Source organism: Crocodylus porosus, unplaced genomic scaffold (genome assembly GCF_001723895.1).
Source record: "Crocodylus porosus isolate Cpor-Errol unplaced genomic scaffold, CroPor_comp1, whole genome shotgun sequence".
Lineage (NCBI taxonomy): Eukaryota > Metazoa > Chordata > Crocodylia > Crocodylidae > Crocodylus > Crocodylus porosus.
This window is the reverse complement of record NW_017728916.1, coordinates 332,459-343,860: the sequence shown is the minus strand read 5'-3', so window position 1 is coordinate 343,860 and position 11,402 is coordinate 332,459. Positions and strand designations below refer to the sequence as shown.

The following is an 11,402-nucleotide window of genomic DNA, read 5'->3' as shown; positions in this document are numbered from 1 at the left end:
AACCTTGCCTGTATGAGAACACACAGCATGAAGAATGAGGTAAGAAAAGGGATAGGCTGTTGTCCATCTTTCTTGCCCCCAGGCTACATGCAGGCAGGAGACATGGCTATGCAGTGCAGTAGCACTTTTCAGTGAGGATACCAGGAGGACTTCATGACAGACTCTCCTCTCCCTAACAACTATATGGAAGGGTCAGGCCTCTTCTCCTACATATTTCTCTTGCCCAGGCCAGCTCTTTGAGACGGTTTCAAGTCCCTGGCCTGAAAATCTTTGCAGCTCAAGAGCCCCCCTTGAAATGACCAGGTTTATTTTCTTATGTTCTGCTTTTACCTGGGCCTGGCCCTTCATTGGCTGCGCAAGGTGCCTGGCATTGGTGCTAGGTTCTACCTCTTGCCTGGTGCCTGTCTGACCCCTTTGTTGTGGGGTGAGACCTAAAAAACTCATCGTCCCACTCCACTGCAAGAAGTAATGCTCCTGCTTCTGCAGGAAGAATTTGCTGCTCCTTTCTTCCCTGGGGGGCTGCGCAAACCTGGCCTCAATGCAAACAGAGGAATTGTTTTCCAAGGTGCAACACTCAGCCTGACAAGTGCCAGCTTGTGGCTGGGAGAGATTCCTTTCCCCTGTGACTTATCCCCGGGGTTCATTGTGAAAGCCTCACCTAACTGCACCGGGGGTGAGCAGATGGATCTGCTCACAAGTCAGTTCCCAGGACTTCCCCTTTTCATTGTAGTGGATGACTCTTACTCACACCACTACTCCAGCTTTGCCACTGCCTCCAAGCTCAGCTACTCCAGTAGCCCCAGATGTGACTGCCTGGGGGCAATTAGGAATGAATCTGAATCTGGATTCAAACATGATCCCTGCTGGGATTTCACAGCTGCTCCTTAGTCTTGGCAGTGAACTAAATTCCTGGATCCAAATGCTCCTTCATCATAGTGGTTTGGTCCCACTTCTAGTTGGAGCTGAAAGGAGGCAACAGCTGAGGTGATAAACTACTAAACTACTTTGCTGAAAGCCTGCAAGAGAAATTGCTTTGCTGCTTGCATACAGTTTGCATTCTGGGCTTGGGGTCTGACTGAGATGCAACACCGTAGCTGACTGCTCTGCAATGGTGCCCACTCCCAGAGCTGCGGGAAGGTTACTGGTAGCAAGTCTTTCTCTCCTGCAAACAGGAATCGTGTGGGCTAGTGGACAGAGCACTGGCCTATGATTCTGAAGATGGGTTCTCATCTACAACTTATGTTCCCTGCTTGTGCTTCAGTTTCCTGTCTGTAAAATGGGGATAACAATAGTGACTTCCTTTGAGATCTGCTGATGAAAAGCTAGCTATTGTTTTTTTGTTCTACAGAGGCTCCAATGCCATTCCCATCTTGGTTCCCATTGTGGGGCATAAGACAAGGACAATACAACATCCAACTGATCCCTGGCGATCAAAACAGCTTCTTGAGACTGTGAGTATTTTGGGTGTTGGCAAAAGCAGCCTGAACTGGGATGAGCAGTCTCACACACACACCTGAGAGATATGTTCCAGCAGTCCCCTGTATAGAGCTAATGTTCTCCCATTTCAGCACAATGGCATTTTTACCCATCGTCAGTGTCATTAATGGGAGTTTAAAAGACCACACCTTATGTATAGCTCTGAAATGTTCATCTTTCTCCTCTCCTTCCATGGGACTGAAAGTGGGGTTGAAATAAAGTTTTGCTGTATGTGTGTTTTTAATATCCTGGACAATATGCCCCAGTGATGGGACAGCTTCCAAAGCTATTATTTCCCCTCCAGCCTTTAGCTGAGATGATGATTTTTTGCCTTCAGCACCTTGCAACTTGGCTGGATGATCTCTCTGGAGTGGATTATGTCATTTGCTGACTGGAGCGTCCACATTTAATGTATTATTATTTATGTGATTATTTTTCTTATTTAGAGCCGTTAGCCTGTATGGCAATTAGGCATCTAAGGAAATGAGGTTCTTTCCCTAAGGAACTTATACTCTACATTAGAGAGATCGTTAGTGAATAATTGAACTCTAATGCTTGGCAACGTTTCACAAGCAGAGAGATCTCACATGTGCTACTCTTGCGACTCAATGGCAGACACCCATCTGACTTAGCCAGTTTAAAGACAAACAGCATATAGGTTTTTCAGCCATTCTTAGGACATCTACCTCCACAAATGCACACAGGTTTCCTATTCCCAGCTGGCATAATTTGGCATGGTGCCATTGTTTTCAGTAGACCTTTGTCTATTGATGACAGCTGACAATTTGACCTGTGGCACATCACTTCTGTTCTTCTCAGTAGGTGAAACCCATTTGTTGGAAGATCCCCACAATGCGGCAAAAGTGCAGGCTCTGTTGCCTTAACAAAATGATTAACCTTCTCTCTGACATTCCTTATAAGCTACCAGTTTTGGGTGCCTCACAAAAGGGAGCAGACTACTGTGGGACAGAGGTCAGTTTGGATCTAGGTGGAAGAATGTGACTGGAAGTGATGATACTGGGTCCAGTTCTGGTTTCCAAGTCATGCTGACTCTGCAAAAATATATCATAGCCTGTAAGAGATCTCCCTCTGCTGGACACAGGCTTAATAGTTAAGTTCCTTAATCGGGAAAGTTGCAGTTCGTTCACTGGGAAAAGAAAGCAAAGAAGAAGGGGAGGGATGGGTAAGTCAGTGAAGCTCATACAGATGGAGTGTGAGGAAGAAGTGTTGCTACAGCATCCTGGAATATCTCTTAGACCTAGAGCAGTGGTTTTCAACCTTTTTTCATTACAAAATTTCAAATGGAGGAGTTGTCCCCTTGAATTGTAAGCAGGAGTAGTCACATACTGTTGATTGATCATAGTTATCTTTCGTGGACCCGTTAGACACAGTTTGTGGACGCCCAGGGTTCTCCAACCCACAGGTTGAAACCACTGACCTAGAGATTAGGGAACAAATGTAACTGTGATATCTAATAAAGTTGCATGCTTAATTGAACTTGGACTCCAAAATGGTTGGGAGTATACACTATCATAGACAGCCAAATACTAATCCCATTAGGCCAAGGCTGGGCAAAATGCAGCACGGGGGCCAGATGCACCTGCAGGCCATTCCATCTGGCCCACGGGGCCCCTAAAAATTTAGAAAATTAATATCAATCTGCCCTGGGCTGCCTGTCATGCGGCCCTCGATGGCTTGCCAAAACTCAATAAGCGGCCCTCTGCGCAAAATAATTGCCTGCCCCTGCATTAGGCAGAGGGTGGCCAGATTTGGTGTATAAATAACTAGCTCCTGCAACAAATGGCTTCCATTATTTTTTAGGTCTAAGGCAGTGATGGAGGGGACATGGCAGAGCAATGCTACGCTGCCTAATCTTCTACCATGAAGTTCCATGCATACTGTTACACCACTGCAAAAATCAGAACAACCCCATGGCTACTGTACCTGATACCAGCCCTGTAGATTCAGATCACTAACCCCCTCTCTGATGGCCTTTCTTTCCCTGGTGCTAAGCACGCTTGAGATGCAGGAAACAATCTTATTCTAGATATTGTGTGTTTGGGCTCTAATGACTTCACTTTTTATGTGAAATATTTAAAGCCATATCATTTTGGCTATGAGAAGGAATGAATTCATCAGTGATTGCACTAGAGGGGGGAATAAAGATAGTAAAAGTTTTAATAAAAATAAAGCAGCTTTTACCTTATACCCCTGTGTAATATAATTATACCCATGGACAAAAGTTAATAGAAAGTTTAATAAAAGTACAGTCTTAAACTTAGCATATAAAAGACAAGTTTGTTATTCAGTAGGCAACACAACCTTTAACCATTATCCTTACTATATTAGACACAGGATCTGATTTTGTTTCTTTACCACAATGGGAACATACAGTCTTGGATATTACAAAGAAAAAAATATTTAAAAATAGATTAAAACAAAGGCTACTAAGTTAAAAAAGTTAATGTTCCTACTTTATAAAAACATCTATGGCAGATAAAATATAATGGAAATTATATTTAATAACGTATGTTATGTTTTGTTTCTTATATGATAAAAACCATGTACATACTGTGATTAATACTACAGCATTTTTGTTACGTACGAATCATTAAGGGTTGAAACTGTGGTGAAGCACAGGATGTAGGAGATGAAATCACATTGACATTAAGGGAATGTTGTCATTGTTTTAACTGGAGCCAGAATTATACCCATTCAGAGGGTTTCTTATAAAAAGCCAGACCCACGAGTAGCCTGGGACAGAAGACTTGCAATTTTGAACATGCTTTCCACTAGGATATGCAGACTTTAGCTGTAATCCAAGGGAATATGCCATTAAAGGGCTCCCTTATTATTCACTGGGCATGTTTACACATGTGCCCCACTGCACAGTCATTTCAAACCCTACCACGCAGTAGCGGTGGCAACATGGTTAGTGCCTGCCAATGCTATGTCGCTGTACAGAAGAGCTACGACGACACAGCACCTCATGTAGATGTGCCCACTGATGCAATGGCAACTTATTTGGGCCTAATTCAGGTCTCCCATGGTGTTTTTGGTTGGTGTAACTTCTCTGGGTGAGTGTGTTTCCTCCAGCTTTCCATGGGGCAAATCAAGATCAGGTCACTTCAATTTACAAGTTAAAAAAAAACCATACGCTGACAGTATTAGCTATGAGGACAGCAAAGTCAAACCAACCCTGTTTCCCAGGTCACACTGAGAGAACAGCATAGAGAACACTGCCTCCTTTTCTTCCTTAATACAATATGAGAAGACAGAGCAGGATTTCTGTAGACCCCAATTACTGTTTTCCAGTCGAATTTATGATGGGATGGGAGTTGTTCCTTTGTGGGTTTTACCCCTACTTGAAGGTGCTGTTGGGCCACATCCAACCCTGTATGGAAATGGTTTTCTCTGCTGTTGGCAGGTGGCTTGGACTAGCCACTGTGCGCATGGTCCCCCTCCCACTGCTTGGCATCATGGAGCTCCTCTGGCTCCAGGGTCCAGGATCCCTTTGAAAACCCAGGCAAGGCTTTCTGCTGCCAGTAACATGGCTGGTAAGGAGACAGTATACTTTCCTACGTGCACTCACCTCCCCCTACTCTGTCAGTCCATCAAACATTTCTCCTTCTCCTCCTTCTGCTTCCCCTCATACACTAGAAACTTCTCAGTGGGGTCCAGTGCCATGGAGATGACTGACCCTCTACCTTCCATGAAGGAAGGTAAGACAGTAGATTTAGGTAGCCCCTCTCTCATGTTAGCTACATGTTTCTCCCCAAGCAGGAAGTCTAGTAAGGTGGAGATGTGATGCTGAATTAAGTGGCAATGTGTAGTAGGTGCATGGAGGTGCACGTGCACCCCCTGAGAGCACTGGTGCACCCCTGACTAGCTGTGCTCCCCACTTAGACCCAGCCCCCCAGTTGCTGACTGGTCACCAGCATGTGCCCCCCTAACTAAGGTGGCACCAGTTGCCCATGATGGTGATACTAGTGACTAGGTGCTGATGAGGCATGTGGTCTGCATCCTCAGCTGTTGTAATCAGAGCAGCTCCTCTGAAGTCACTAATCTGTACCTAATAGTTATCTGGCCCGGAGAATCCAATGGACTGCTTTGCTCAGGGCTGTCCAAGGCCTGGGCACCACAAAATACCCACTCATTAAGTCCTGTTTTGAACTGATGTTCTCTGGAGTTAGGGACATTGCAGGATCCTGATCTCTCTCTCTCTCAGCGTGGGCTTTCATCCCTGCATGCTCTGAGTGCTCGTGGCAGCTTTGCAAAATGGAGAGCACTGGCTTTTTTCATGGTGGTGAAGCCCTCTCTTTGATTCGTGATGAACCCATCCAAAGTGCATTTTCGCCTCTTTGTCTGACATAGGAAAGGGGATGATTTTTTTCCCATGACTCTTGTGCCCATTGTATTATCCTGTGTCACTGAAGTGCTGCTCAACATAGTGATATGCCATAAAGTGCATTAGCCACTAAAACTGAAAGCTACAACTTGCATCTTGGTCCCTGCCACTGGGCAAATAGATGTGGCATGGAATATTTCTAAATGTCTGTGCTCAATCCACTTTGTGGTTGGAACAAATCCCATCAGAATTAATGCTGAAGGGCACAGAGTGGCAGCAGCTCTACTATCAATGGCATTACTGCTTTCTGCTCATTTTCAGCTTCTGTTTGGATATGGCAATGGCATAGTAGCCTTTAAACTTGACTAGGAAGATGGGGATCGGGATGATAATAGTTAACATGCCGAATATTGCAGCTAAGGCAGCCGTCACTTGGCCAAATGTGGTTAGAGGGATGATGTCTCCATAGCCCACTGTAGTGAGTGTGATGAGAGCCCACCAGAAGCAAATGAGAATGTCTGTGAAGTGTAAATCTCCAGTGAAGGAAGGATGAATTCCCAGCAACTCTCCATAGAAAAAGAGGGAGCCAAAGAAGAGGGTTTCAAAGGCCAGCACCATCAGCAGGATACAGATCTCTCGGAGGATGGACTTGAGTGTGTAGGGCAGGACTCTCAGGATCAGAGGGGTCTCTATGAGCTTGGATATCTTCAGGAGTTTGAGGAGATAGACTACACGGACAGAGCCAAGCCAAAGGCCAAGTGTTGGCATTTTCTGGATCTGCTTGGCTGTGAAGAGCTCAATGTAAACTGGGAAGAGGGAGAGAAAATCAACAACATTCAGGGGGTTCTTGAGGAACTTCTTTTTGTCTGGGCAGAAGCAAAACCGCATTGAAAACTCAAAAGTGAACCAGAGGACGCAAAAAAGCTCCAGGTGGAGCAAGTACGGAGCCTGGTGGTAGTACAGCTCATGGACGACATGGGTGACTTCAGAATGGCTGACTATGGTGAAGTTACCAGCAAAGAAATCAAACTGGGCCTTTGTCTCCTCACAGAATATGATGACGATACCAATGATGAACAGCAAGGAAACGACAGCCAAACACTGCAGAGAAATGGAAATGTGAGAGGTGACATTAGTTTAGTGTAAGGGCATCGCATAAATTCATAGCTTCATTTCATCCATATGATCCCTCATTTCAGCCATCTGATTCCCAGCATTAGGCATTCCCTACTCTCAGACTAACTTTAACTCAATTTCCTTCTCAAAGTTGTTTCACACATTCACAGAATCTTTTTTTTTCTTCTGTCCCTTCCTACAAAGTGGAGCCGAGTCAAAGAATATACCTTGAACTGCTGCCATCTAAGAGTGTAAGGAATGGGAGGCAGATCTGACAGCTGGAGAGTCATGGGTATGCATCATGGCTGATCATGGGGCAGATTCACTGGGTATATCCACACTGGAGAGAGGCAGCAGGGGCAACTTTAACACAGCATCTCTGGGATTGATGCCTGTGAACAGTAGTAGGTGGGTAGGGTATGCTTGACAATGCTCCTTCTCCAGAAACACTAGAGGCACGGTGCAGAAGTACCCACTGAGGTCTCCCTAAAGCCAAGTATGTCTCAAAGGCCCTGCTGCTTCAGACAGGCTGGAAAATGTCTTCTGTCTTCTCCAATTTCAATTTACTACCTCAAGTACCTGTTTTTCTTATATGAAAGAGGTGTGGGAGGCACCAGCGAGGACATACTGTGTGCAGGGAATAGGGATAAACAGCACAGGAAACAGCAGAAAGCATGAGAATAAGAGAAGTACTTTTGAAAGCACTAAATAACCACTTAACTGTACAGAGCACAGCAGCAAATAGGCAGCACCAGCATGCAAAGCAGTGGGGCACAGCAAAGGGACATAACAAAAGTAGGCAGAGCACAAGAGCAGTGATATGGCAGACAAAGATAAAAAGGAGTTTAAGTAATATGGAATAGGATATACTGGGGAGCTGACCCACAGCACAAACTGAAATCAGCTGGGGGCTAACAAGGACCTGGGACAGTTGCTTAACATTGGCTTGACCATGATGTGATTTTAGCCTGTTTTTGAGCTCTAGAAAAGCAGGGGCCTGGGTTGAAAACACTGAAAGAGAAGCAGATTTGATTTTGAGTTGCATCAGCCAGTACAGATGATAAATATCTGAAGTGACCATTTCACAAATAACCCATAGCCTCAAAGCTGTTCCACAGAGGCGGTCAGCAGTTATGAAAATCAATCAGATCATAAAGTATTCTGAAACCCACAAATTGGATGCATTTGCAATAAATAGAAAGTCTGACTCTGTCCTCACCCCCCGTTTAGAGCAACCCAAATCCACGAGTTTCAGTAAAATACCAGCAGGAGACATAACTGGCTCACAGGCTCCTAAATGTTTTGTATTGCTTATGTATGTTGAATTGCTTTTGTTAGTTTTGTATTGCTTAACAACTAGTAGATAACAGGACTAGAAATCTTGATGAGGTAATCGCAGTATGATCCCATAAATCAGAGCAAATGGAAATCCATACTAAAAATCTTGGTGAATCAGGCTTGTCCAGGGATATTTTTTTAAGGCCATTATTCAAGTAGGTGTAAGTAGGACTCTGGACATGTGCATGGAAGTTGTACACTTATTAGTTTTGCCCCCAAGTTTCTAAATTCCAAGAACCCCAACAGATATAGATTTGTGCTGGGGGAGCATTACCTTGGCTCCTACTGAGGAATAAGGCTTTTCAAAGATAGCCCAGATCTTTGGCTGCCACCTGGCTCTCCAGCTGAAATCCCTTCTTTCCATCTGGACTATGAGACACTGGTCATCAGCAAGCTCATTCTCATCCCACATATTGAACTCTTCTGGCTGCCTCTCCTTGTTGTTCAGCTTCAGCCAACAACAGGGTGCTAACTGTGCATCACTTATCTCCCAGAAGGCCAGCTCCTCTTCTAAGACTGACCTGCAGGTGTCTGCAGGGCAATGGAGATGCTTGGTTCTGTAATAGTTCAACACATAGCCAAAGAGTTCAGCGCTCCTGTCAAAGAAAAATTCTTTGGTGCTAGAGTCATATTCGTACATGCTATGGGCATGAGGCTCTGTGAGCCTGCACAGCTTGGTTCCTGGGAAGGTGTGGAGGGTGCTACAGTATGTTTCATGCCTGATTCCCCCAACGTTCAGGATGATCTTTTCCTTTGCACCTTCCATCTTTCAGGGACCAGGGGGTGGCTGCACGTCCTCTCTTGTTTCCGTTCACCTCTACAAATCCTGCAAGAGGGAGAAAGGATAAGAGCAAAAATGAAAAGAATACAACCTATAAGACTGCAAGACTGAAGCAGAAAGGTTTTCTGTGGCAAGTCACACCACCACCACTGAACTTTGTTTCATAACCTCCCTTAGCACTGCCATTTCCTAGAGACCATGCCTGCCCTTCTGCTCTGTTCTGCTTAAGATGGGTTGGAAAGCCACACTCATCACTGTCCCTGCTATCCAAGCCTCTTCTGGTAGTGTGCTATCAACGTGACTAACATCTGCCATGAATTATTTGTTCTCTCATCCGCACCCCTACAGAGAAGTGCGAGCAGTGCAGAGCCTTGTTTGGCTTGCCTTCTTGTTTAGGATACATGTTGTTCTGTATGTTAGAGAAGATAAGTGCAAAGACATGCACCTTGCACTTGGTACAGAAGGGGTAGTCACTCTGCAGCCTTGAACAGACACCAAAAAGGTTTTGTCTCCTTCAGGGACAAGTTTTACCCTTATTGTGAAAAGTGCTGTTGTGCCAGAACAATAATGTTTTCTTCCAGGGTCTTCACCCCAAAATTTGGGAAAATTTTAAGACCACACCTATGGTACCACTCCAGGGGATTCTTCTCTCTTTCCATGTGGCATTGATGCTAGTGGGATTCAGTGCTGTGTGACTGCAGAGCTGTGTGGAGCAGCCCTGTCTGCAGTAGGGATGGGAGGATCCCCTAAGGTTCTGTTTTTCCCATGAGTTTTCCCATGATGGAGTCATGTTGGACCAAGCTATCTTCCCAGCTGCAGGATGCTATTCCTGCCTGGAGCCTACTAACAAGACCCCTGGATCAGCTAGGGGGGCTTCCCACAAAAGCCACTCCCTTCTCCCAGGGGCTGACTGCAGTGCCTCCATTCCCTGGCACTCAATCACTGAATACTGTAATTCTCATTCCATTCCTGATTACTTACAAGCTGTCATCAACTTTACTCCATGGAACATGAGACACATTGAGCCCAAATGTACGGAGTCCATTACCCAGTTTGGTAACAATTTCATTAAAGGAAAAGAGATTCCGTGCATCATCTTCAACCCTCCCACACTCCCCAGTTAATGGCAGCAGGACAGAATCAGGACAGTGATGTCCTTAGCTTGAAAGGAGGTAATCATGCCTTGAGGTAACCACAGATGTCACACACCCAGACACCTCTGTCATTTCTGACCTTCTATGCCATTACTGGAGTCCCTTCCTTGTTGCCATCTGCCTCCTTTACTGGGTCTTGTTGTCTTCTTCCTTCCCATACACACACATACCTGCATCTTGCCATTCATTTCTGTCTATAGTCTATACTTTGGTATAGGAGAATGGCTTTCTGTGCCAGGGTCATGCATGCAAAGCCTCCCACTGGCACGGGTCTCCTTCCTTCTTTCCAGAAGGTCACTTGTGCAGTCTGGGTGGTCTGAATCAAGGAGTGGCCACAGCCTGGTTTCCCCAGTGACTTGCTGGTTGTCATGATTTGAAGCTATGAGAGAGGTCCAGAAGGGAAGGGGTTGCAGACTATTTCCGCATGTTACCAGGCTATCTGCAAGGTGCCCTTCCAGCAGAGCTCAGTAAGAGGAGGCTGGAGCCTGGGCTTACATGTTCAGCAGAAACACAATTAACTGATGTTCAGCTATCATGCTGACTTGTTCAGCACTTACATATGCACAAACCAAAAGTTCATATACAAACACACACTGCATTGAACTGAGTGATCGGAAGTAAGGCTAAGACACTCTGCATTCAGCAAACCTCTTAAACACTTGCCGTTCATTCTACTTTCAAGCCATCTAAAAAGCAGAGTAGTTTTTAGAGCTCTTGCTAAACCTGTTTACCTCTGCTGAGAATATTAGATGCCTCCTATTCAAATGTACAAATCCCAAGTGAGAAATCAACTAAAAAGTTACATTTTTAGATTCTTACCTTGGTGCTATTGCAGCAGCTTTGTGACCAGGAATGAAGGGAAGAAACCTGGAAGAAGAAAGACAAGTTCAGTGAAAACAGGATGTTCAGTGGCTGGGCTCCAAGCTTGAGGCTCATGGATGCCAGAAAACAAAACCAGCCAATAGAACAGCAAAGATGTTGAGCTCCCCCCTCTGAGCCTGTCCTATCAGCAATTGCTTTCCATCCTCCAGGGAATAACACTCGAACAAGTCAACAACTGCCGGGCCAGATGTGCTCCTGACCACATTACACTGTGCCTCTGCCACCCGCTGTTCTTCTAACAACCTCAAAGGACAACAATGTTTTGGAAAGATGTGGATCTCAAACTTCATAGGCCCAATTTAAAATT

At 45.2% G+C, this 11,402-nt stretch overlaps 1 protein-coding gene and 1 long non-coding RNA gene across 2 annotated transcripts; one reads left to right on the top strand and one right to left on the bottom strand.

Annotated features, from left to right (window-relative positions):
• Positions 1 to 1,140: 1,140 nt before the first annotated feature.
• On the top strand, positions 1,141 to 5,383 carry LOC109310865. The gene is made up of 3 exons (XR_002101331.1): positions 1,141 to 1,151; positions 2,346 to 2,350; positions 5,221 to 5,383. It is a non-coding gene; the product is annotated as an uncharacterized LOC109310865 (long non-coding RNA).
• A 563-nt stretch (positions 5,384 to 5,946) lies between these two features.
• On the bottom strand, positions 5,947 to 11,123 carry LOC109310864 (potassium voltage-gated channel subfamily C member 1-like). Its single transcript, XM_019536196.1, has 3 exons — positions 11,033 to 11,123; positions 8,553 to 9,104; positions 5,947 to 6,925 (listed from the first exon to the last, which is right to left on the bottom strand). Exons 2-3 carry the CDS (start codon positions 9,042 to 9,044, stop codon positions 6,122 to 6,124), a joined length of 1,296 nt encoding a protein of 431 aa, XP_019391741.1. The 5' UTR covers positions 9,045 to 9,104; positions 11,033 to 11,123; the 3' UTR covers positions 5,947 to 6,121.
• Positions 11,124 to 11,402: the final 279 nt, after the last annotated feature.